The 27,017-nt window shown below is 40.3% G+C and overlaps 3 protein-coding genes across 3 annotated transcripts in view; all 3 read left to right on the plus strand.

Annotated features, from left to right (window-relative positions):
- The window catches only part of DHX29 (DExH-box helicase 29), a 32,673-nt gene extending 31,547 nt beyond the window's left edge, over window positions 1–1,126 (plus strand). Inside the window, exon 27 of the mRNA XM_032213760.1 lies at window positions 249–1,126. Within this exon, the coding sequence (XP_032069651.1) occupies window positions 249–304 (56 nt within the window). The 3' untranslated portion in view covers window positions 305–1,126. The remainder of the gene's footprint in view (window positions 1–248) is intronic.
- Window positions 1,127–8,342: 7,216 nt separating this feature from the next.
- On the plus strand, window positions 8,343–12,228 carry CCNO (cyclin O). Its single transcript, XM_032212626.1, has 3 exons — window positions 8,343–8,678; window positions 10,472–10,657; window positions 11,749–12,228. The coding sequence occupies exons 1-3, from the start codon at window positions 8,343–8,345 to the stop codon at window positions 12,226–12,228; spliced, it is 1,002 nt and encodes a 333-aa protein (XP_032068517.1).
- Window positions 12,229–16,514: 4,286 nt separating this feature from the next.
- MCIDAS (multiciliate differentiation and DNA synthesis associated cell cycle protein) lies at window positions 16,515–26,582 on the plus strand. The gene is made up of 8 exons (XM_032213880.1): window positions 16,515–16,640; window positions 17,374–17,452; window positions 17,979–18,064; window positions 20,677–20,766; window positions 20,866–20,938; window positions 23,189–23,385; window positions 24,201–24,311; window positions 26,107–26,582. Exons 1-8 carry the CDS (start codon window positions 16,515–16,517, stop codon window positions 26,527–26,529), a joined length of 1,185 nt encoding a protein of 394 aa, XP_032069771.1. The 3' UTR covers window positions 26,530–26,582.
- Window positions 26,583–27,017: the final 435 nt, after the last annotated feature.

The raw sequence follows: 27,017 nt of genomic DNA on the forward strand, positions 1-27,017 counted from the left end.
TATAAGAAAGAGGGGAAAAAACTTGAGTCTATGGTTTGTACTTTAATTAAACTATGTGAAGCAGCTTAACGATGCCAGCAGTGGAGATGTTAACTTTTTCTTATTTATAATTTTCTGGCCTTGCAATTCTATGTGGCCTTTTTTGCCAAGTACAGTGCATTTGGCCATTTGACAATACACCCATGATAATTTTGAGTGGTGACAAGAATTAAGTTTATTATTTCTTACTTAACACTTCTTTTTTTCAGATGACAAAATTTTGAACATCATCAAAGAACTAATAAAAACAGAAAACACTAACTGATAGGTCAGAGCCACAGAAATTGGAAAAAGAAAATATGACTGAAGAATATGTTTGTTTAAAGAAACTGCAATCAGCATTTGGACATTGCTTGAACTTTCCACATACATTTTGTCATTCTGCAAGAAACAAGAATGCCTTGTAAAACTAATAATAAATACTCTTGAACAGTGGGTATTCAAAATTTAAAAATTGACAACAATGGAAATGATTTCTGTATAAAAATGGGAATTGATTTTTTTTAACATCTTGATTATGCTTTCACTTGTAATATTTGAATCCACAACATAGATTTCTGTTCTCGTAAAGGAAGTGCAATTGAGAAACCAGAATCTTTATTTTCATTCATTACCCAAATTATTGCTTGCAAAAGACATAATACAGGTTGGTAGTGCCAGAAGATATGTGCTTTGGTATTTCTAAACATTTGATGTACAAATATTTACTTGAAGTCCCAGACTGTTTTTAGAATGCATGGTCCTATAGATTGAGATTCTGTCTGAATTCAGTATTATAGAACTGTAGGAAAAATATTAAATCTTTTTTTAAAAAACAACATACCACCTCAAATATTTAGAAACTTTTTTCTTTATATAAAGAAACTATACCGAAGAAAAAAAAATATGCATACTACCTTTTATATGCCTTTTTATAAGTGTAAATTTCACAGATATTTCAACTTGATTCATATTTACTTTCCTCTATCATACATAATGCTACTCTCTTTTCACTGTAAAATTTGCAATACCTCTAGTATCAGGCAAAAAATTGAAAACTAAAAACAGCTGAATAAGTATCTTATACTTAGCTGAATGTCTACAAATTATTGTCCAAAACAAAGAACCTAAGAGTGTGCAAGCATACCACACTATGTTCCACCAACCATAATTGGTGTATCAAATTTCATGTATTAAAAATACTGTGTGTCGTATAAACCGAAACATATCAAGTGATTAAAGACTCAAGCTAGTTAAATGTAAAGTCATGTACTTCAAGTACAATTTTAATATTAAAAATCATTCCTGTTTAGATATGATCCTTAATAAATTGTTATGTCAGATTGGGATATTAATTTTTTCTTAGTATTTAATATCTATTAGGGCAAAGTGTTTTATTGCAAATGTACAAACTGTTAAGAAAAAGGCTTTAGAAAAAAAATTAATTCAATATAATAAAAACATGACATGCTTTCTTTTCATCAACTAAATTTTTGCCTCGCTTATTTAGATGAACTCTTGTTAATCTTAATCCAATTATACAATTGAATCAGCTCTTACAATGTCAAAAAGAAATGCTAAAGTACTCTTTGTAAGCAACTTGCAGATTTCAATATTTCTTAGCAACTGATCTTTTCTGGTTATAAATACAGTTCTGTTGTTATGCCTGAGAAGGATGAAAGTCTTACAAAGATTTTATACTTGCCTTGCTATAAGTGCCTTCATTATCAGTTTCAATTGCATTTTTCCTTGTTCTTATGAAAAACCTGCTCTAGATCTGTAGGAAGAACAGAAAATAATGACTTGGCATATGCTTGGAGGAAAAGGAAAATGGAATTTTTGGGGAAATGTGTCAAGAGAGGTGGAAATGGTAGGTGGAAATTGGAAAAAAATAATAGACTAGGTATGCAGAAGATAATTCAGAATGATAAGCAAGATAATTGTAACCAAGACAAAAAGGACAAGTATAAAAATGGAAAGGGGGGCAGATAACTAGAACAGAATACTGGCAAACTGCCCAAGTTTGCAAGGACCAAGTCAAGAAACCTAAACCTCAGAATGAACTAAGACTTGTAACCCACTGCCAAAAATAACGTGTAAGGAACAAGAAGAAAGTCAAGGAAATGATCAGTCCACTAATGGGAGAAGATGGCAAGGTGGTTATAGGCTGCAGCAAGAATTCCTTCTTGGTATCTCTCTTCATGCAGAAGGAAAAATAGTCCAACTACCAAAAGCAGGACTCTCTGAAACAGCAGAGGGGGAAATCCTGGAAAAGATAATCAGGCAGTGGATTTGGAAATACTTAAAAATAAGTAAGATAATTACTAGAAGCCAGCATAGATTTGTTAAAAACATCATACCAGACAAACTTTATTGCCTTATTTGATAAAGTGACAAAATTAGTGGATCAAGGAAATGCTGTGGTCTTCAGTAAGGCATTTAACTAAGTAGACCATAGTCTATTATTAGTAAGATACTACCACCAGATGGATATGCAGTTGGTTGATCCATTCAGCATTTAGTCCTCAATGGAACTACATCAGTGGTGGGTTGCAGGCGGTACACCCCGGTACGGGTGTACTGGAGCCTGCCTGGAGCACAGGATACCGTTCCGGTACAATGCTCCAGAGGGCCCGCCCACACTCCTTAGCTGTCTTTAAATTCTTTGGCGCTTATGCGCACGGCACGTACAGCTCCTGTGCGACGCTCCGCCAAGCAGCTGGAGCATTGCGGAAGCATCGATGGATGGTAAGACTCGTTGCAACCATACCGGAACCCACTACTAAACTGCATCTAACATAGAAGCATGGGCAGAGGTGGTATTCAGCAGGTTCTGACCAGTTCTGGAGAACCGGTAGCGGAAATTTTGAGTAGTTCAGAGAACCAGTAAATACCACTTCTGGCCCTGCCCCCATCTATTCTCTGCCTCTCAAGTCCCAGCTGATTGGGAGGAAATGGGGATGTTGCAGTAACCTTCCTCTGGAGTAGGGAGAGACTGGATATTTTATAGTACCCTTCCTTTTCCATGCCCACCAAGCCACATCCACCAAGCCACGCCAACAGAACCATAGTAAAAAAAAATGAATCCCACCACTGAGCATGGACTACCTCAAGATTCTGTATTGAGACCAGTGCTCTTCAACACCTTCATAAATGATCTACATCAGAGATCTCCAATCAAAGCTTTTGCTGGCTGAAGAATTCTGGGAATTGAAGTCCACAAGTCTTAAAGTCGCCAAGGTTGGAGACCCTTGATCTAGATGATATAAACATGGTTATTGTCCTTTCTCTATTAGACAAGTCAATTTTGCCATCTCTGCTAATTTTATTTATGTAGTTAATTTACATGCTGCCCATATTACTTTCCAAAGCAACTCTGGGCAGCTTGATTCTATAATCTTCAGCCATTCCACCACAGTATTTCAGTCTCTTTTCATTTCTGCCTATATAAACTTTTTGCAGCAATTATCATACCTCCCATAACTTTTCTAATTGTCCATCCATTAGTCACAGACTAGTTTCAACTGAGTATTAATGTTTAAGATACTTGGCATCACTCTATTTGATCCCAAAATTTTCTGGCTTCTTTTACAAGTGAAAAACGAATCTGAAGTTCTTTATACATTATAAATAATTTTTATGGAGTCAGATATCAATAGTACATTATTTTATAAAAACTCTCCCTTAGGTTATAATTTCAGTCCTCAGCCACACGTTTTCCACTGTTCCAAAGTTCTTTACCCATTTCAGCATGTACACTTTCACTTGTTCACTATAATCACTTCATATTTCAACAAAAGTTTATATTGCTTAGCAATTACATGTTCATCATTTGCACAGAGTTCAATTTTAGATTCTGCCTTCTGGATGTTCACTTCCAAATGTCCTGATATCTACGTTAAAACTATGCATATGAAAACCATTTACACCTAATACCTTCTGCAGTCAACTGATCTCTTCAATTCATCTTGCATTCTCCATGTTCTTATTCTAACTGCTCCCGATACATTAATCTTCTCTCTTTGCCCATTATTTCTCTTCCATAAAATGTTTCTTGTGCTGAGACCCATAAGGCATGGGGTATATTCTGGATTTATATCTATTCAATTATCTTAATATGGCACTTCTAATATAGTAGTTTTTAAAATCCACAGTAATCTTACAGAAGACCAAGTTGGGCATCAGAGAAGCTGCGGTTGTTCCTGGCACTTTGCTATACAGTCTGAACAAAGCCCTGCTTACTGCTTTGTTTGAGAGGGCAACGGATTGCACCTATGTGGCCTTTCCTAATGTGAACTCTGTTACTCCCCTTGATTTATGAAATGGGGAATAAAATGGATAAAGTGACATCTAGAGCACTGCTGGAAGGTGATGAGGAATGAATCTGATCAAACAGAGCATCTACTAAAGCTTAGCTCATAGTGGTAAGGGTGATGAAATGTCAGTATTTCTATCCTTATTACATCTACACATAGCCATCCAGCTGTCCAGAGTTTTGTTTACATTTCTATAATTATGATTTAAATGGCCATGCCAGCATATCTGTTAGATTCATAGGGGTTTAATACATTACAGTAAAACTCAAAAAATTAGAATATTGTGCAAAAGTTCATTTATTTCAGTAATGCAACTTAAAAGGTGAAACTAATATATGAGGTAGACTTATTACATGCAAAGCAAGATAGTTCAAGCCATGATGTGTCATAATTGTGATGATTATGGCTTACAGCTCATGAAAACCCCAAATCCACAATCTCAGAAAATTAGAATATTACATGCAATCAATAAAACAAGGATTGTACATAGAACAATATCGGACCTCTGAAAAGTATAAGCCTGCATATATACTCAGCACTTGGTTTGGGCCCCTATTGCAGCAATTACTGCCTCAATGCGGCGTGGCATGGAAGCTATCAGCCTGTGGCATTGCTGAGGTGTTATGGAAGACCAGGATGCTTCAATAGCGGCTTTCAGCTCTTCTGCATTGTTCGGTCTCATGTCTCTCTTCTTTCTCTTGGCAATGCCCCATAGATTCTCTATGGGGTTCAGGTCAGGCGAGTTTGCTGGCCAATCAAGCACAGTAATCCCACAGGCATTGAACCAGGTTTTAGTGCTTTTGGCAGTGTGGACAGGTGCTCAGTCCTGCTGGAAAATGAAGTCAGCATCCTCATAAAGCTCATCTGCGGAAGGAAGCATGAAGTGCTCCAAAATATCTTGGTAGATGGCTGTGTTGACCCTGGACTTAATGAAGCACAGTGGACCAACACCAGCAGATAGCATGGCTCCCCAAATCAACATAGACTGTGGAAACTTCACACTGGACTTCAAGCATCTTGCAGTGTGTGCTTCTCCATTCTTCCTCCATACTCTGGGTCCTTGGTTTCCAAATGAGATGCAAAAGTTGCTCTTTTCAGAAAAGAGGACTTTGGACCACTGAGCAACAGACCATGTCTGTTTTTCTTTAGCCCAGATAAGACGCTTCTGATATTTGTTGTTCAGGAATGGCTTGACAAGAGGAATACGACATTTGAAGCCCATGTCCAGGATCCGTTTGTGTGTGGTGGCTCTTGATGCACTGACTCCAGCCTCAGTCCACTCCTTGTGAAAATCCCAACACTTTTGAATGGTCTTTTCCTGATAATCTTCTCCAGACTGCGGTCATCCCTGCTGCTTATGCACCTTTTTCTTCCACACTTTTCCCTTCCACATAACTTTCTATTAATGTGCTTTGATACAGCACTTTGGGAACATCCAACTTCTTTTACAATTACCTTTTGAGGCTTTCCCTCCTTATGGAGGATGTCAATGATGGTTTTCTGCACAACTGTCAGGTCAGCAGTCTTTCCCATGATTGTGATTCCTACTGAACCAGACTGAGAGACCATTTAAAGGCGCAGGTGTTATGGCTTAATTAGCTGATTAGAGTGGGACACTTTGAGCCTAGAATATTGCACCTTTTTCACAATATTCTAATTTTCTGAGATTGTGGATTTGGGGTTGTCATGAACTGTAAGCCATAATTATAAAAAATCACAGCTTGAACTATCTTGCTTTGCATGTAATGAGTCTATCATATATTAGTTTCAGCTTTTAAGTTGCATTACTGAAATAAATGAACTTTTGCATGATATTCTAATTTTTCGAGTTTCACCTGTATATATCCAAAAATGTATCAACTCCAACATTTTATAAATGATAAAATGCAACACAAACCTCTAATGCATCTAGTTCCATAGGGTACACAGTTGTTCCCCCAAAACTGTCCAGAAATATATAAACTTAATCACATTTGAACATAGGCACTATAATTAAAAATCACATCTTCTGGTTTTAGTCTCACAAAAGTGTGGTACCACAACCACAAGCAACATCTCCAAAATAATCTCATCTGCAATACAGACTGGGAAAGCTTCAGTTATATAAACTTGATTTTTGCAGCAAAAGCAATGTCTTAACACACCATTGCCAAAAACTGAAATGTTTCAGATTAATTGTCCTGTGTCAAAAATATGAAAAAGGAATCCAAAACAATTAAGTGGCTTATATATTTACTTAATTCTTACTATATGGAACAATTTCTGAGTGCTTTTCCATAGGAAAACTGTATGTAAGTAAAGGATACACGAAAGAAATGTAATACAGTAAGCAAAAATGAAAAGAATGAGGATTCAATCATCCATAGTTGAGTGGGTGGCCTTTATAAATAGGATTGATAAATAAATAAATAAAATCATTCCAAAAGGTCAGGGATGAGATTCAGGATTTATGAAAGGTATTTCTTCATGCATCTATAAAGCACATTGTGAAACTGAAGGTGACAGCCCACAATTTATATGGCTTTAAAGAAAAATTAAACAAGGGTTGAAGAAACTTTGGAAATTATGTAATGCAGAAATCCAGGAACTGGTAGAGGATAAGGCTAGGCTTATATATGTTACCTCTAGGATGCTTCTTTCTCAGGGTCAGCTGCTAGAGAGGATACTGTTGTGCCGATGTCTTATTGCCAACTTCCCCAAAGGCCTTGGGTGATTGGTTACTGTGGAAACGATGGCTGTAGTAGTTGGGCTTAGTGTTAAAACGTCTGAAGTAGCTTTCTCTTATGTTCTTAACATGAGCATTTGTGATTTCAAAACATACTTTGTTTCAGGAAGTTGCCAGTACTGTACATGTTGTAACATGAATTGTTTTACAAAAAAGAATATTTTTCCGACTGCCATTTATAGTTAAAGTTCCTTGTATTTTAAAAAAAAATACTTTAGCAGGCATTCTGATTTTGTTCTTTTAGGCAGCCTTAAGCTATTTTAGTAATCTAACCCATTTCGTATTTCAAGAAATGCTCTTTTCAAGAGACAGACTTCCAATACTAAATCCATTCTCTCCCTAACCTGATGTCCCCTAGATGTGGATTCTTAAGCTTATTTCTATTTTGCCCAACCAGAGAAGGCAGCTTGGTAACAGAAACCAGAGAGAAGCCCCCAAACAGAATTGCCCCAGCTTCACTCCTTCTGCTAAACGATTGTGTTTTGGGGTTTGGTTTAGCAATGTGTAAATCCAAGCTTTGATTATAAAATAATTTGGCCATTTTGTGTTCTGTATACATTCTAGCGGCTATTTGTTCAAGAAAACAGGGCACAAAAGGCCGGTGGCTTAGCGTAAAGGGCGAATATATGCTCAACGTATCAGCTTTATAGTAATTCACACAAAGTGTATGTATGTATATGTAAGTGGTCGTCAATCTGGATTTAATAATCACTCTAGCTAAGCCATTCAACAGCATTAGGCCCGACTTAGGCCCGGCAGTTAAGATTGGCGAAGGAGGAAGATGGCGCCTTTCTTCACCGCCTCTCGGCTTTCCTGTTCGCGCCAGAGGGGGACAGTCTGCCTGCCCGCTTCCAGAAAACAAGGAATCAGGCCGGACCTTTTGAATCAGGCCAGATCTAAAGGCAAGGGAATCTAAAGTAAAAGAGGGCCTTCAAAAAAAAAACCCTCAAAAGTTTTCATGGGACCGGAGCGCTCGTCTCTAGGTCCTTCGACCGTCTCGACGGCAGATAAAATGGCAGGCGCCTCCTCAGAAGGACAAGGCGCGTGAGGTCGGGAGCCGACACCCGCGCGCCGAGGCACCTCCTGTTGCTACCGCTCGGAAACCCCAGGGCGCCTTGCGAGAGCGGTTCTTTAGCCGGGAAAGCCGGCAAGGCGTCGGAGAAATGCCTTCCCGGAGGGCGGGCGGCCGCAGGGGCGGGGCAGCGCTCCCGAACATATAGCCGACCCCGCGCGTCTCGCCTCGGCGCTGCCCGAGAAGGCAGCCAGGAGCGCGGAGCCGCAGGATGGTCATCACACGGATTAGCCAGGAGCGCGTCGCGGCTCCGGCTCCGGCTCCCGGCGGGCGGCCAAACCCTCCACTCAAGAGGCGGCGGAACGAGGACGTGACCCCCGAGGATCGGCCTGAGCCCCCGGGAGACGCTGCCGTGGCCGGCCGCCAGCTCCGCGCGCCTGTCAAGAAAAGTAAGCCGCCTCCGGTGGGTCGGCTTCGCAGCCGCGGCGAACCCATGCGCCCTCTGGAGCGGCAGATCTTCCGCGACTATGGGCAGAGTTGGTACCGCTTCCGAAAGGAGCTAGAGAGCAAGTTCCACCCGTTCGACCCGCTGGCGCAGCAGCCACAAGTAAGAAAAGAAGGGCGGTCCGAGGAAGAGAAATCAGGTCGCTGTCCAGCCTGATCCGCCTTTCGGCCCAGAAGGAGATCGCGGTTCTTCTTTTCCATGTGCCCACCATAAGCCCGGGCAGAGTTTCCTCCAGGGCCAAAGTCTTCCTCCTTTCTGCTCTATCCTGATGGGAGTTTTCCAACGTTAAGTTTATTCTATGGTGGAGGATTCAAAGCCAGTATTGAACTAAGTCAAAAGATGCACACAAACAAATACCTTACACAAGGCAGTTCTGGGAGGAAAAATGCTAGGTTTTGTTCGGGATGCTCCACCTGCTCCTCCTTTTTTTCCTCCACAGAATGCAATTTTGTTTAGGGAGAAACCTTGATGTGCACCACCTGCACCAAAATAGTTGAATCCAAACACAGACTGACTTTGATGCACACAGTCATTCTTAAAAGAGCTGCTTCGCTGACATTTGAAAATTTGGATTAGAGGCTGAGTAGCAAGAGTAATCAATGTGATGGGGCAGGATCTGAGCTCGAAAGGATCTTTGCCTTAGATGTGATATGGGGAGGAATGCCAGATGTGCATTGTATTTTGGCTCAAATATATCCTTTATGAATTGCTTCCATTGTTAACCACACACTGCTATATCTTTTGTATTCTTGGAATTTTGGCTATGATTTGCATTGGCATTACAGCCTGAACAGAATTGTCGTATATGCTGCAGTTATTCTCTAATAATACTATTTTACAACGGGCACATTGCTTTGACATTAAAATGCATAGATGTTAATAAAAATAGATATCTGTTGCTTTTTGTTTCTAAATTCTCAGACACATCTTGGTGATTCAGCCTAATGAAGATAGTGGAGGATCTTATTGAACAGTAGGGAATGACTGACATTGTGGTTTGATGCCCCCAAACCACTTTCAATCTTGGTTGTCTATGTAGATTCTCAATCATCCAGGTCATGGTTGTCCCAAAGGTGTTTTTTCAAGAGGCAACTGGACTTTCCTGTTTTCTTTTAAGATGTTTCGCTTTTCATCCAAGAAGCTTCTTCAGCTCTGACTACAAAGAATATAAATCCTTCCACTCTCCACCATCCAGTCAGAGCTGAAGAAGCTTCTTGGATGAGAAGCGAAACATCTTCAAAGAAAAAACTGCAAGTCCATTTGCCTCTTGAAAAAAACACCCTTGGGACATATTTTGGTTATTTTGCAATAGAGGAGGAGAGTTAAGCTGACCATTCATATAAAATGTGTGTGGATGACAGACAAATGGAACTAAAGCCCAACAAATTGCAAACATGTTTGAAAAACATAACTGATAAATACAATATCAAATATGATTGCAATTAGTATTTTTAGTAAATTAATACCAATGACTGTGTTCAGCAGCATGACTGCATTGCTGTTTTTTTCCTTCTTCTTATACTTGTCCTTTTGTTCATAGATTCCTATCTGTTTACACTTATATAGAATCCTATATTTATTATTCCAATTTGACCAGATTGATAACCTGCAACCAGCTAGTTGTTAGGATAATACATGGTAGTTCTTTTGTATGCTTGCCACTTTGTAAACATACAAATAGCTGTTTTCAGGATGCAAATGCATTCATTATTTCAATTATATAAATTTATTCACACTCGAAGCACTTTAAATCATGAAATCAGAAGTAAGCAATAAAGTCCCTTGTCTTTGAAATGCTTCCATACTAACATTTTAATCCATTGTATTCTATGCTGCATGTAGATTTCAGTGATACCTCTTTTGTATCCTAATGTCTCCTTTTCTTGGCTTCCCAGATAACTACAGATGCCCGTTGCAAACTGATCAGCTGGCTCATTCCAGTGCATAAACATTTTGGCTTTTCTTTTGAATCCTTGTGCCTGACAGTAAACACTCTAGACCGTTTTCTCACAACCACCCCAGTGGCTGCTGACTGCTTTCAACTCCTTGGGGTCACTTCACTTTTCATCTCTTGCAAACAGGTACTAAGGTCTAGAAAATTTCTTCTTCTCCTTCTCTTTCTTCTTCCTCTTCTTCTTGCAATTGGTACCTGCCGTTGTTAAGAGAGAGTACACGAGCAAACTTTATTTAAGTTATAATAGGCTAAAAGTCTGAAGTATGTGATTGGAAGTTCAAAAATGCTACTGAAGACTCAATATAGCTTATCACTAGATTTTCCTTTGTTCATCTAATATTGAAATTATGTTCACAAAAAGCAATTTTATTTTGGACTGTATCACAAATTGCTCTATTCACTCCTGAATCATCAGTCACTTTGTTCACTTTCCTAAATTCATTTAAAAAACAACAACAACCAAATAAGTGTTGTTCTAGTGGCCTCAGCCTACTGTTAAAGAACATAACACCTCCATCCACCTTGTTGCAGGATATCATACTTCAGAGGAGAAACATAGTGGCTTTAGAGCCTGACATTAATTGTGAAAATTCATTACAGAAATTTCCTGTCTTTTCTTTGGCCTTGAAACCACCTACAGTCCATCCTTCAGAAACCTCTCCAAAGTCAGGAGCTCTTTTCTAAAAAAAAAAAAAAAAAAATCTGTCAGATTTTTTTCCCCTAAAGAAGTAAGATTGAGCATAGAGAGCATCTAGAAACAGGGAAATAATCAATTAGATTATTTCAGAAAGCTTCTGATGGGTCACAGGATATGGATAAGGAAGATACCAAGAGCTTTCTTACCATATTAACATCTTAGTATCCAGACTATGATGTTTATAATTTCCCAATCAAATCTCCGACTCTGGAGATGTGTGCTGCAGCTTCAGAAATCAATACCTTAAAAAGATCATTGCAGCCAAGATTAAGCCATTTAAATCTACATTAATCTGAACAAGTTAATTGTGTCTTTTAATCTTCCAGTTTATTAATTTAATTTTGAAAAAAAAATCTGATACTAATGACGTTAAGAGTGACAAGAAATAAATAATAACATGGAGAACTTTATCACTGGAAAAACAACTACATTCAATGGGGTATTGCAACAGTACTTGGAGCATCCCAAGATATTCTTCCTAAATTCCCATGTATTGCTTTCTGTGCTTGTGTGCTTTACAGGTAGAAGTGCACCCACCAAAGGTGAAACAGCTCCTGGCCCTTTGCTGTGATACTTTCTCTCGCCAGCAGCTCTGCAACCTGGAGTGCATCATTCTCAACAAGCTTCACTTCAACCTGTCAGCTCCTACCATCAGTTTTTTTCTGGAACACTTCACCCATATGCGAATGGAAGCATGTGAAGCTGATGTTTGGGAAGCCAACAATGCCAAAGCTCTAGCAAAAGGTGTGGCTGAACTTAGCTTGGCCGATTATGCCTTCAACAAATACATGCCTTCCTTGTTGGCCGTCTGTTGCTTGGGGCTGGCTGATCAGATGTTGCAGCACCAGAAACCACTGGACTTGCACTTAAGTGACTATCCAGAGGGAGTTTTACAAGACTGCTTGGACAAGTTACACTTACTGGTCTCTTTAAATGAGGACTCTCTGCCTTTGGTACTACCTCCTGAGATTTCAGATCAGTGTCTGCACTTAGAAAAATAAGTTAACCAGTCAAAAACTATTTAAAATTTGTGACCATGCATTGGGAAGTTTATGTTTTCTGTTTTGTTCCAGTTCCTAAATAGAAGGATCACTGATAGTTGCAATACCTCTGAAATAACAGTATTCACTTTGTATATTTACTCAATAATCTCTAATACTGTATTTATATTTATTAATAGAAGCTGTGGTATTGATTTAGAATAAAATCAAAGAGCAGCTCATTTAATATTTTACAGATAATTCCAGATTCTATTTTGCACACTAGACTTATATTGCACTGACATCATTTTAACTAATAGCTTAGAGTTGTAAACAATGTACATTATGCCTGGTGCTTTATTTATTAAAGTGATAGTTCAGTTTGAAGCCATAGGAAGGAGAACCAAATTGTAAAGATGTTTATCTAATAAAACATTTATCATTAATTGTGTTTTGTTACATCATTTTCTGTCTCCTCCTATGAAAAATATGAAGTTATTCAAGAAGGACTTAGAAAAGAAGCCGTTTCGTAATATAGTCCACAGTCCCACATACATAAATCTTAGGTAGATTCCCCTTTATTCAATAATATTTGAAACTGCAACTTCAGTATCTAACTATAATGTATGAAAGAGCATGATGGCTCAGTGGTTAAGACAGTGGGCTTGTTGGCTGGAATATTGACAGCCCAGGTTAGAGACCCGAGCTCTGTGCAACAGGATGAGCTCCCATTACTTGCTCCAGCTCCTGCCCATCTAGCAGTTCAAAAGCACGCAAATGTAAGTTGATAAATTGACACCACTAACAGCATTCTGTGCATCTTGGCATATAGCTATGCTGGCCACTTGACCATGGAAAGTGTCTTCAGACAAGACTCCCTCGGCTAGGAAACAGAGATGAGCACCGTCCTAGAATGATGGACACAACTGGACAGGGGAAACCTTTACCATTATAACTTATGGAAGGAGAGCCATCTACTATAAAACATCAGAAAGTAGTGTGTGTGTGTGTCTGTGTGTTTCTTCATCTAATACTCCCTCCTTTTGTGATACTCTTTCTGCTGTACACGGACAAGCCCCAACAATTTCTTAGGTCTATTTTTCAACACACCACCACCCAATGCTCTGGTAAAACAAGAGTGACAGTGATGGAGGACATGTAAAAGAAAGCAGTGCATTTTTCTCCTTTAAGGTTGCTGATGTTTAAAATAACATTGCATTTTGTTTTGTCCTTATTAAGTTCCAACTCTATGGTGTTACCTTCCTGCTAATAATCCATCTTTCTTTTTTAGGGTAGTCCATAAAAATAGTTTATAAATGTGCCCTCCTTCCCATATTCAAAAGCAGTACAGAAAAGCAAAATAATAGTGTTAAGATGATTTAAAAAGTCAATAAAACAGAATGGGGGAGGGATTCAATATTCGTGCTGGGAAGAAGAGATGAGTTTTCAACAACCCCTGAAATATCCTACAATAAATGCTTTCCAAATTTAGGAAAGTTTTCGTTAGTATGAGATCTAGCACAAAGAAATCTTGTTAGCAGGCTACTTTCAGAAGGCATGACATGGTATAGTAATAGGAATGGCCCACATACCAGTCAATGAGGATCCAGGACAATGAGCACATCAGTAGGTAAGGACATTTCCAGCTTCATTAATAATCTTAGTAGGCAGAAACAGAAATGTAAAAGCATAACATACCAAGTAAGATGCTCTCCCTTCAGCCATTGGGAGTCTCAAAAACAACAATGCAGCAATCCCAAAAAGGCCAGGAAGCACACTTGTACCAAAGCTCAAAGGCTAATACAGGTAGTCCTCGACTTAGGACCACAATTGAGCTCAGAATTTATGTTGCTAAGTGGGACACATGTTAAGTGAGTTTTGCCCCATGTTACGACTTTCCATGCCATATTTGTTAAGTGAATCACTGTAGTAGGTAAATGAGTAACATGGTTGTTAAGTGAGTCTGGCTTTCCCATTGACTTTGGGGATTGCAAAAGGTTGACTTTGGGACCTTGCAACCATCATAAAGATGAACCTGTTGCCAAGCACCTGAATTTTGATCACGTAACTGGGGATGCTGCAATCATCGTGTGAAAAATTGTCATGTCACTTTTTTTCAGTGCCATTGTGACTTCAAATGGTCACTAAATGAACTGTTGTAAGTCCAGGACTACCTGTAGTAGGATTTTTTAAATCAAATCTGGTCTTGGCTTCTATGATAAGGAGGCTTCAGGACCTGACTTTGATGATTGTGCTTAACTCTGGGATAGAAAACAAAAGTTCTGAGAACTACAAGTAGTCCTTGACATACGTCCATAATGGAGCCTGCCCATCATCGTCCTAAATTGTAATGGTTGTAAATTGGGTCACCCATATGATCAACTGATCGGATTTTACAACCTTTAAACGACCACCGAGGTCGTAAAGCAAACACTGCACTTGTTAAATGGTTCGCTATGGGCCAGTTTTGCCAAAAATCAGAAGTAAATGCTGGTTTGCAATAAAATTGCCATAAAATGTGGTCATGTGACTGAGGGGTGCTGCAAATACTGTAAGTGTGGGCTGGTTGTTGAGTGTTGTTAAGTGTCCAGCATGCGGTCTCCTAACCATAAGGGGGAACTGCCTGGCTGTCAGAACTTCCAATCCAGACTACAAGTACCCCGAGATAGGTCCCTTGTAATTTCAAGGACTTGCAAACTACTGGTATACAGGTAAGCCAGTTGCACGAAGCTTCCTCCCCCCACTTTCCTTAATTCATCAAGCAAGAATAAAAATGAACCAGATTAAACACGGCTCAGACTGAATTTTGAACTTTTAGAGGTTTTTTTTTTTTAATATGAAGGAGAAATCAAACTCTGTCACTAAACTCCTTGAAATAGAATGGTTTTCCGCAGGACCACTACAGGATCCTTACCCTATCACAATTCCTGGGATTAGGCATAGCCAAGATTAAGCAAGATGGGCTGCACAGAAATCAAATATAGATAGATAAATAAATAAATAAGTAAATAAATAAGTCAATGTCAATAAGTCAATAAATGGATAAATAAATAAATAAATAAATAAATAAATAAATAAATAAATGGATAAATAGATGGATGGATGGATGGATGGATGGATGGATAAGTGGATAAATAAATAAGTAAGCAAATAAATAAACAAATAAGTAAACAAATAAGTAAATAAATAAATCATGTGTAATGTGGCTAAAGGGTGTCAGGGAAGCTTTTATGTTCTAACAGCAAACCAGGTCATGGTTGTCCCAAAGGTGTGTTTTCAAGAGGCAGCTACTGGACTCTCTGGTTTTTCTTTGAAGATGCTTCTCCAAGAAAGAAGCTTCTTCACTTGCCTCTTGAAAAATCACCTTTGGGACAACCCTGACCTGGATGCCTGAGAATCTCGTTAGACATTCGAACAGAAAAGTTTCCTAACTTCTAACCTGCCTTATTAAAATTTGCATAATCTGAACACTTAACACGGGCATCTCACTAGATCCTTGAGATCGCTTTCCAAAGGAATAGAAGGTAGGACGGGATTTGTGGTAAGGGTAAAGATCCTGTAATGGTACTGCAGAAAGCAGTGGTGTGTTAACCATTAAGCAGACTAAGCAGTGTTTAGGGCACCAGGCTCAAAGGGAACACCCCAAAGTTGAGAAAGAAAAACCAATGAAGATTTGTACACTATGTACAAAGGAGGGGCCACCAAAATTTGTCAGTGCTTAGGGCACCCGTGAGCCTTAATCCGCCACAGGAGGAAAACCATTATAGTTCAAGGAGTTTAGTGACAGATTTTGATTTCTCCTTCATATTAAGAACATTTTTAGCAAGGGAACCAAAAAAGAAAAGCTCTCTGCCTATGTTCAGGGACACATCGAGAGCCTAGGTTTGGATTGAGCTCTTCATCATCGATGAGGCTGCCCTGAGTTAAGACAAAGGACTCCAGCCGCGCAGGTCGGTTGGCCGGGGCGCCAAGAAACAGAGAAAGGGCGCAATTTCCTCCGTCTGCTCCGAGCCACAGCGGCAGAAGCGGCGGCGATCGAGCCTAATCTCCGGGCGGAGCGGGGAAAGGGGCTGGAAGAGGAGGGACGGCGGGACGAGGCTGGGCTCCCTTGTTGCCAGGCTGGTGTGTGCCAAGGTAAAGGCGCCACCTCTGGCGCTCAAACCGCAGCCGGCCCGCCTCCCCTCGCCTCTCTCTCTCTCTCCCTTCCCGAGAGAGAAGGCCGGGCTTCCCAACCGCGGCCTCCAGACCGCTCCAGCCAACCGATCAGGCGACGCGTCCTGGGCGGCGAGCCGGGCGGGCGAGTCGCGATGCAAAAGCGCGACAGCGGAGCCGGCGGCGTCGGCGTCAGGCAAGCCTGTGGCAGCCTCTGTCCCAACAGGGTGCAAGATTTGGCCGGCAGGCTGGGCAAAAAGACGTGCAAAGTAGACAGAAAGGTGCGTTGTTGGACACAGACCTCGCGAACGGCAGAAACGTCTCTGGCTCGCTCGCTCGCTCACTCCCTCTGAAGGACGGGAGACAGCGTCGCCCAGCGGTTAAACCAAGGGCTTGTTTTGGACCACACAACAAAAAACCCCGAGGATTTCTCACTGGAAGATAGGAACCGATAAGGAAGCGAGCATCTCTGAGTATGTGCAGAGTTACTTGCCTTCTCCAGTCATTTGATATGAGAGGAAAATGTCAAAGCGAAAAATTCAAGCTCCAGGGCCTTCTGTTATTTTACATGTATATACACATATACATCTATGTCTATACGTCTCTCTCTCTCTCTCTCTCATCTCTCTCTCTCTCTCTCTCTCTCTCTATCATCTATCATCTATCTATCTATCTATCTATCTATCTATCATCTATCTATCATCTATCATCTATCATCTCTCTCTATATATAGATATATAGATGTAAATAAAATAACAGAAAGCACAGGAGCTATATACCTATATCCTGTGTGTATATGTGTATGTGTCTGTGCGTGCGTGCGTGTAGAGTTTAAAAAGAAGATAAAGATGCCCTTGCACAATACAAATTCAACCAAAAGTAAAGCTTCCTTGCGCAGAGATCAGGCAAGCCCAGCCTTAAGAAGTTAGAGACCCTGAGTTCCCTGAAGCTGAGACCTGTGCTCAGGCTGCCTAAAAAAGTTTAACGTTTTTGTTTGCAAATGTTTGCCCGCAGGCGCCACGGAAGATCCTGCATCCCAGAAGCTGCCCTATAATTATCCATAACGACCCATCTCCGGACTCAATAGAGGCTGGTGAGTTCGGTTTGCAATCTTCCTTTCCAGCTTGAAGATACGTTCAGGCACTGTTCTCTCTCTCTCCCTCCCTCTCTCTCTCCCTCCCTCCCTGTCTCTCTCCCCCCCCCTCTCTCCTCCCTCCCTCTCCCACCCTCTTTTCTCTCTTTTCTCCTTCCTTCCCTACCTCCCTCTTCTCTCTTTTTTCTCTCTTCCTCCCTCCATTTTCTCTCTCTCCCTCCCCCCCTCAACGATCCTTCTAGTCACCTTTTTATGAACACATTCATCACAGTTGCTCCTTTCGCCACCTGTATCTTTTTTTTTAAAGTCCCAGCTTTTGAGGCTTATAATTATCCAGGAATAAATGATCCGGAAGACAGACACTTCTTTAGTTTAATCGTTTGCTACAATAGCAAACCAACCAAACAACCGAACAACCGCGACTCGCCAAACGCAAGCCTAGCTTTCCTTGCACGCTGCCGCTCTCGTGCACGTCTGTCAGCCTTTAAAGTTGGCTTCCAATGATTGGTCTGTGGTTTCCCTTTAGCCTTTGCTACCATCGATTGGCAAGATTTAGCGGACTGCACCTCAGCCTTTCAGCGGGAAGCTTCTACAGACGCCGCTCTCCATCAGGTAAATCGATAGTCCTCCTCGCCCACCGGCGATTTTGGACAGGTGTGACTTGAATCACGCATTTAAACCGGCTACTTTAGGTACATTAGAGTGAGGATACTGCATTGGGACGGAAGTGATCCCGGTGCCTTGCAAAAAGCCAAACACTCAGGCGCTTGAGATTCATTCCCACTAGGGAAAGTGACCTCACATCAACCTGCACAGATTTATTTGGAAACCCGGATCTTATCCTTAGGAACACTTCAGGTGGCAGCAGGTAGCTGATTTTTGCTGTTTCCAAAACTTAGTGGTGTTTGATCTGGTTGGTGATGGGATCCATCTAGATTAGAATCTATATTTGGATGGGAGATCATTAGAAGACTCCAGAGCCATGGGTGATCTTTGGAAGTTGAGAAACATACCAGAGAAAGTCTATGGAGATTCTCAGTCATCCAGGTCATGGTTGTCCCAAAGGTGCTTTTTCAAGAGGCAACTGGGACTTTCTGGTTTTTCTTTGAAGATCTTTCGCTTCTCATCCAAGAAGCAGCCGAGGTGGTACAGTGGTTAGAGTGCAGTACTGCAGGCCACTTCAGCTGACTGTTATCTGCAGTTCAGCAGTTCTCACCGGCTCAAGGTTGACTCAGCCTTCCATCCTTCCGAGGTGGGTGAAATGAGGACCCAGACTGTGGGGGCGATATGATGACTCTGTAAACCGCTTAGAGAGAGCTGGAAGCCCTATGAAGCGGTATATAAGTCTAACTGCTATTGCTATTGCTAAGCTGGTCCAAGAAGCTGAAGAAGCTTCTTGGATGAGAAGCGAAACGTCTTAAAAAAAAAAAAAACAACTAGAAAGTCCCAGTTGCCTCTTGAAAAAGCACCTTTGGGACATACCAGAAAAAAGTGTTGGGAAACCATTTCCATGGTATTGCTGGGAAAGCAACCCAAGAAATCTGGAGTTGAGATTGTGTCAAAGGGGGACCTTAGATTGTTGGGTTTTTTAAATCTTATTTTTGCTGCTGAAGCACAAAACAGCCTTTCTTCCCAGACAAAAAAAATGGAAAAGTGGAAAAATGGAAATTAAAAATGGAAAGTAGAACAAATTCAGAGGGATTTAGGATGCCACATAAGTATTAGAATTTCAGATAGTAATTTCTAAAAATGAGAAATGTGGATGCTTCAGTGCACGTGCAAAGAATTTTTTGGTAGGGATACTGTAGAAAGCTTCCATTGCTTGTTGGTGTTTTCTCACAAAAGAGGTATAGTGCCTGATTTAGGCACTTTAGGGTGGAGGGATGATTTTAGAAAATGGAGTGGAAGATAAAACTCCAGGCTAAATCATAATGTGGTTTGGTTGATTTTGGCTTTGTATGTCATGTGAACATAGCCATCATGATTTAAAAAGTAGAATTTATGGCTTCGGATTCGGGGTGAAATTCAGCAGGTTGTGTCAGGTTCTGGAGAACTGGTAGTGGAAATTTTGAGTAGTTTGGAGAACCAGCAAATACCACCTCTGGCTGGCCCCAGGTTAGAGTGGGAATGGAGATTTTGCAGTATACTTCCCCTGCCACACCCACCAAGTCACGCCCACAGAACCAGTAGTAAAAAAAAATTGAATTTCACCATTGCTTCAGATATTATACTAACCAACTGTAGTTTAAACACTTAGGGTACAAACTAGACAATTATGTATTATTCAATAAATCATATGTCAGCGTGTGTATCTCTGGGTGAGGCTATGGCAATTAATTTGGACTACAATTCTATACACACTTCCTGAAATTTAGATCCACTGTACTGAGTTTCTTTTTAAACAGCTGCACCCTTGAACATATTATTGAACTTTATGAATGTTCTGCCATAATATTTTACGCCTTTCTGAAGTTAATCGGAAGTGAATCGCACAATCCCCGCACAATCTAGCCAATTAGATCACGATATGGCACGTAGGGAGAAGCATCGCCTATGATGGTAGCGCCTATGCGTGAAATCCGCAAGGGCTATAATAGAATAGAATAGAATAGAATAGAATAGAATAGAATTCTATATTGGCCAAATGTGATTGGACACACAAGGAATTTGTTTTTGGTACATATGCTCTCAGAGTACATAAAGGACAAGATACATTTGTCAAGAATCATAAGATACAACAAACGATAATCATAGGGTACAAATAAGCAATCAGGAAACAATCAATATCAATATAAATTATAAGGATATAAGAAACAAAGTTACAGTTCTGCAGTCATAAGTGGGAGGATGAGAAGACTAATAGTAATAGTAATGCAGCCTTAGTGAATAGTTTGACAGTGGTGAGGGAATTATTTGTTTAGCAGAGTGATGGCATTTGGGAAAAATGTCTAGTTGTCTTGGTATGCAGTGCTCTATAGCATTTTGAGGATAGGAGTTGAAACAATTTATGTCCAGGATGCGAGGGGTCTGTAAATATTTTCACAGCCCTCTTTTTGACTCGTGCAGTGTACAGGGCCTCAATGGAAGTCAGGTTGGTAGTAACTGTTTTTTTCTGCAGTTTTAATTATTCTCTGAAGTCTGTGTCTGTCCAACTTTCTCCTGAAAGAAAACCAGAATATCACATACTCAATAGGTATTCCCTTGCCCTTCAGGGCCCATGACAGTCCAATTTCAGCCGTCTTTTCTTTTCCTTTGGCAGCATGTTAGTGCCAGTTTGTTCCCTTCACTGCCTGGGGTGGCCAGTGGATTTGCAGGTGCGAGTGAAGATGTTTATTACGCATGGGAAGAAAATGTCAGAAGGTGTTTCAGGAGAAAAGTTTCCCTAATTGGCTCATTTCTTTCATACTTTTCAGAGCCCTTCCTTGCAACCTGAGGATGACTTTGATTTCCAGGAGTTTCGAGATGCCGTGGACAACTTCTTATCTGGCAAGTATGCAGAGAGTTTAATTAACATTTTGTGCAGGCAATGAAATCTTTCTATGAATTTCTTCAATGGGATGCCTCTCCAATTGATTAAAGAATTTACTGTAATTCAGTTATTGACCATGCATTGCATACATCGTGTATGTCAACTTGGGTGTAAAGCCACCTTGCATTCTATTTGGCCTTGCTTATTTATTTTTATTTGCCATATTTATACAGTATGGCCACCCATCTACAAAGTATGATTCTGGATGGCAACAATTAAAAAAAAACATAAAATGACCATATTAAAAAGAACAGTTATAATTGTATAATAATAACATTAATGTTATTATTAAAAGACCAGAAGAAAGAATAGATATCATAAACAATGGACCCATCTCATTAAATCACATTTCTTTGAAATGAAGGGAAACTTATTTTTATTTTGAAAAATAATACCTGCCATATATTCGCTTCATTTGCGCTGATATTTTTGGAGTTCATTTTCTTTACATAGAAAAACCATTGTGTCAAAATATGGAGGAGCATTTAATTATACTCTAAATTGCTTCCAAATTCTTATTAACCAAGTACTACAGCTTTACTTTATATTACATTAGACCTTTTTTTGCATCAAAATTACTTCAGACTAAAAGTAAAGAAACTAGAGGCCTGTGAATGCGTGGCTACCAATAGATTTTGCCTGTTTTATGGCAAGGTATATATTTTTTTATCAATAGCCATCTCTCACCCACTTTCTGTATTTCTGTGGTTCCAATCAAATTCCTCCTGTGTATGGTTGTTAGTAAATTTATATTACAGGTTGTTGTGGGGAAAATAGGAGGAGGAAGGTGTGCTGTCTTGAATTATTTGTAAAAAAGAATAAAGGTGGGATTTGAATAAATTAAATAAATTAGTAATTCCTTAACATTTGCTCCCATCTTAAAGCTATGCATGCATACTTTAGAGTAGGCTTTACTGGGCACAGTGGAAATTGCTCACATAACCCATTTAACAATGGACAAAAATCCTAAATTTAGGGAAACTTGCTTTAAATCAAGGTTTCCTAATCTGATGCCCTCTAGTGGCAAACTGCTGAAATGTTTAGGATAATCTTTCCCTTTATAATCTATTTGTCCTTCTGACTGCTCTTGACTCCAATGTGGATGAAAATCAGGTTCTATTGGCAGGGGTGTGAGGGGAAAAATATGGTGATTGCAGCCATGTGATCAAAGCCCTGACATTTTTAAATGAGTTTCATGTGCAGCACATATAAAAGGGGAAGCGTTGTGGGTGGTTGGACACATAGTTGTGACTGCCAGTATTTTGCTTGCTTGTTTATTACCCCTTCTGCAGACACTCATGTCTACAGGTCAGAGGTGGGTTCCTACCGGTTCAGACCAGTTCAGCCGAGTAGGTAGTAACTTGGCCGGCCATGCCCCCAAACCAGTTCTATCGGCGGCGCCATAGGTGCCACCATTTTGTTTTTGCTTTGGCGCATGTGCGCGTAGCATGTGAAGCGCGTCCCTGAGCAAACTGGCAGTAACAGAAGCCAGAACCCACCCCTGCTACAGGTAATACGCCACTTACAATCATTCATTAGTGACAGTCCAAAGTTACAACAGCACTGGAAAAAGGGATTTATGATGGCTGTTCATACTTACCACCATTGCAGAATCCCCAGGGTCATGTGATCAAAATTCAGATGCTTGGCAACAGGTGTGTATTTGTGATGGTTGCAGTGTCCAAGGGTCATGTGATCACCTTTTGTGACCTTCCGACAAGCAAAGTCAACGGAGAAGCTGGATTCAGTTAACAAACCGTGTTACTAACTTAATAACTGCAGTGATTCACTTAACAACTGTGGCAAAAACAGTCATAAAATGGGGCAAAACTTACTTAACAACTGTCTTGCTTAGCAATGGAAATCTTGGACTCAACTGTAGTTACAAGTTGGTAAAGCATTGGTAAAGAATTATTTTTGACTGAAGGAATTTTGAAAAAATATGATAAAAAGCCAAATGGGATAATAGCTGCTTAACCTGCAGCCTTTATCTTAATTTCAATGCTCATCTGCAAGACAACAGTTCAAACCTCTGGAAAGAACTGTCTGCAACCTGATGCTGTTTTTTTGAGATTCACCGACATTATTTCAGAGTTAGTTGCTCTGTGCTTAATTTAGCCTAAATTGCTTCCCAGCTACATTGTGCACATGCTAGCAAGAAAAATGGAATCAACCAACTATATACTTTTATTCCTATTCTTCTCCAGATCCTTCCCCTCTGATGGCTCCACTGTTGGATTTTCCTTTCCCTGTGGATAATGGAAGCCCCCCCAGTCCCTGCCTCCAGAAACCTCTTCAAATCGATCCAAACCTAGAGAGTGTCTCATCCACTGAGCAGTACTGGAAAGAATTGGCAGATCAAAATCAAAAGGCGCTGGGGGATGCACTTGTGGAAAATAATCAGGTATGAAGAGTGAATAGCTATGAAAAGTAAGCTAGGCATTTACTTAGCAGCAAGCCATTCGAACAGTAATGCATTGAGCACTACAGCAAGATGAATAATAGAGCCATCACATTGAGATGAAAAAAAAATCCAAGTAACTCTGAGATAGAAGAAAAGTATTTTCTCTATCTCATTACTGCTGTCTAGTGGTGTGCAGGTTTTGATACCCCAAATATGGAAGCAGTACTGTAATTAATAGGAAGAGAACCACTTTGATGTAGTGGTTAAGGATGAGCTGAGAGATATAGTCTCACCTTAGGCATAAAGCCAGCTTGTGCCAGTCATTCTCTTTCAGTCCTTAGAATGAGGCAATGGCAAACCACTCTGAAATCTTGCAAAAAATAAAAAAATAAAATAAATTGCGCAGGCTAGTCCACCAATTGCCAGGAGTCAAACACTGATTTAAAAGCGCCAAAAATAAAGCAAACAATTACTAAGAAAATAAAACGCATTGGCTTTAGCTGCATCTGTCTACAGTAGTTTTAAAAACTATGGCTTGAAAATTCTTTTCTACTGAAAATAAATTTCAGTTATTTGTTTGATTGGTATGTTGTGGGCTAATCTTTTAATGTGCAGATTAAAAATGTTTAAGGTTTAAAAACTTGAAGTTAAGTTTCATTAAAATTAAGCAATGAACCACTTTAGCAAGATAAAGTTTTCGGGGGTTGAGGAGAGAAGGGAAGGGATAGATCACAAAGGTTGGCTGTTGTCAACATTTCTTCAACAAGATATTCTGTGCTCGGGATTCCTACCTGACCATATTCATTTCCCAACAGCTACAGGAGACATTGACCCAAAAGCAAGAAGAAATTGCTTCTCTGAAGGAGAGAAATGTCCAGCTGAAAGAATTAGCCAGCCAAGCCAAACAACTTGCTTCTGTGCTAGATGTAAGTGCTGAAGTTCAGTTCAGTTCAGTTCAGTTCACTTTATTTGTATGCTGCCCTTTTCCCTGGGGGGACTCAGGGCGGCTCACAGTTCAAAAGGGATGGGGGAAGGACAAACAATTTACAACATAAAAACATTACATCATTTAAGAACTCAACAGTCATACAATTCGAGTAGGGGTTAGAATCTTTAACCCCAGGCCAGCCGGGATAGCCAGATTTTAAGTGCGGCGCGGAAGGTCTGGAGGGTGGTGAGGGTCTGGATCTCCACGGGGAGTTCGTTCCAGAGGGTCGGAGCAGCCACCGAGAAGGCTCTCCTCCGAGTAGTTGCCAGTCTATACTGGCTGGCTGATGGAATTCGGAGGAGGCCTAATCTATGCGATCTTATCGGTCTAGTGGAGGTGATTGCCAGTAGGTGGTCTCTGAAGTACCCAGATCCAATACCATGAAGGGCTTTGTAGGTGACAAGTAGCACCTTGAAGCGCACCCGGAGATCAACAGGCAGCCAGTGCAGCTCGCGGAGGATAGGTGTTACGTGTCACTTAGGTGGTCATACTTTGTCATAAAGCAAAGTTATGTTTATGGTCAAAATAGCTTCACATAACTCATAAAAAACACTTAGGTTAAACCCCTGGCGTAGTCTCCAAGCATAAAAATCAGAAATTAATTATGACATATACTAAAGTTAATTGATGTCTGCTTGGCTTCCTGATCAATTGGACTTTATTTTTATTTAGTCTCTTTTAATTAAAAAGAAAAAGAAACTAAGCAACTCTGGAGACTGTTATCCGGCAGGAACTAGGAGATATGCTTTCTCTGCCACAGGCCCTGCCTTCTGGAATATCCTCTCTTCAGAGGTTAGGGTGACCCTAATCCTAGCAGCTTTTCATAAAGCCTTGAAGACCTCATTATCTGCTCAGGTGTTGCCCCCACCCCCAAGTGTTTGAAGGGTTCTGTTTCCTGACCATATGGACACCCTATAGTGATAGTTTTCCTTGACCACCATATATATTTATTTTTATACAATACTATACAGCGTTTTCAATTGTTTTTAGGACTGTACAATGTCCAGAGTCACTTACCTTGATGGGCAGCTATAGTAATGAAAATAAATAAATAAAATCTCCAGGAATGCATAGAAGGGCATTAAGGGAGGAAAAACAGCAACTTAGTACCGAGAAAGGGAAAACATGAGAAAGAAACTCAAATTAAGTCTGCCTTGATTCTATTTGGAATAAGATGAGCAAAGGGTCATACAGTATGTGAGGTTGGCAGCTATATAAATAGAAAATGATTGATTGAATGAGCAAGTGAATGAAAAACTTTTGTAGACTTTCATGATTATGCATTATATCCTACAACAATAAAATATCATCCCTATAATCCTGTCTGTTTCCTGACCTGGTCTGTTTCAGAGACACCAAACTCCAGCATCATTTTGATTTGCTCTGTAGATATTCTTAAAGAACCCAAATGGTGGGTGGCTATGGCCCACTGTTTGGTCTGTGATTATGTGTTGTGCCTGATAAACAATATTAATTGGTTAGGGGAAGTATGGAATGGATAATGGATGTTTTCTGTCTCGATGTGCTGATTTTGTGAATGACAAGCCCTCACCCATGGCAGCCATTTTGTGAGATTCCCTGCAAAAATTCAGATATGACTATATACCCAAACAAATGATTTTCTGCTTGTTTTTAGTGTATGAGGGATTTTAACAATGTAGTCCGTTGGGGGATAAAATAGCAAGGATGATGTGCAGCTAATGTCTCCCAACATTTGTGCTTTTGATTGGCAGAAATTAATGCTCCCTCAGAGCAAAGGCAGTGCTGACCTTTCCCTCAGCTGTGGCCCTGGCAAGAGGAGCCTTGAGCAGATGTCAGTTCCTGAGCATGAGGAGGACATGGAAGTGAATGAAATCTTAAGGGAAATATCGGAGAAATGCAATGCAGCCCTGCAATCCATTGATGATGACAGAGGCCCAAAGCGTCCTCGTGGAGAGAATGAAGCCATCCACATGTATGGAGCTTTCCATGGGCTCCAGACATGCAGCACTCATAGTTCCCTGGACTTAAGCGGCAGTGAATTTGAGGAAGGTGTGTCCTTCAAGACATCCATCAAAGAGCACTGTAACATTAGGACACTCGCCTATCCACAAGGCAATGCTTTTACTGTTAGGACAGCCACTGGGGGCTACAAGTTTAGATGGGTCCCCAGCTGATTGAAGAGGGAAGCAATCAGCTAACTACACTTGCCAAAATCCTACTCATGCTCACTTATAAAGTGGTGTGGTGTGTTATAGAGTGCTAACAGAAGTAAAGTTACTAGTATTTAAGCTAAGGTTCTTCTTCATGGGAAAAAACCAAATCCTGTTAGGGTTATCCATGCAGGACGATCAAAAAAAGTGGCCTTGATGGTGTGACTGAGACTCTTGCTTTATTTTATGCACTAAAAGGGGGTGGCATGACAATTGTATGGAGACATATTATCTCCTCTCCCACTGCAAGGATAGTTATGCTGCTATTCTATCAACTACCTGGTCTTAATACTTGAATTACCTAAATGATCCAAGGTCAAAACTGATTAGATATACTTCAGGAATGGCTGCTTGATTTTTTTTTATTGCTGGCTGGCAATGCCAATCACAGTTGGCTTCTGTAGCATAGTTTTGTTTGATGATGTTGGATTACTCCCTCTACCTCCACACGA

Source organism: Thamnophis elegans, chromosome 3 (assembly GCF_009769535.1).
Source record: "Thamnophis elegans isolate rThaEle1 chromosome 3, rThaEle1.pri, whole genome shotgun sequence".
NCBI lineage: Eukaryota > Metazoa > Chordata > Lepidosauria > Squamata > Colubridae > Thamnophis > Thamnophis elegans.

What these genes read in the sequence shown, in the direction of transcription:
- CCNO (XM_032212626.1), top strand. Translation starts at nt 8,343, where the DNA reads ATGGTCATCACACGGATTAGCCAGGAGCGCGTCGCGGCTCCGGCTCCG. An exon ending in CGCTGGCGCAGCAGCCACAA is followed by an intron (nt 8,679 to 10,471) that starts GTAAGAAAAGAA and finishes TTGGCTTCCCAG; the next exon opens with ATAACTACAGATGCCCGTTG. An exon ending in TTTTCATCTCTTGCAAACAG is followed by an intron (nt 10,658 to 11,748) that starts GTACTAAGGTCT and finishes TGTGCTTTACAG; the next exon opens with GTAGAAGTGCACCCACCAAA.
- MCIDAS (XM_032213880.1), top strand. Translation starts at nt 16,515, where the DNA reads ATGCAAAAGCGCGACAGCGGAGCCGGCGGCGTCGGCGTCAGGCAAGCC. An exon ending in CGTGCAAAGTAGACAGAAAG is followed by an intron (nt 16,641 to 17,373) that starts GTGCGTTGTTGG and finishes GTTTGCCCGCAG; the next exon opens with GCGCCACGGAAGATCCTGCA. An exon ending in CACTTGTGGAAAATAATCAG is followed by an intron (nt 23,386 to 24,200) that starts GTATGAAGAGTG and finishes ATTTCCCAACAG; the next exon opens with CTACAGGAGACATTGACCCA.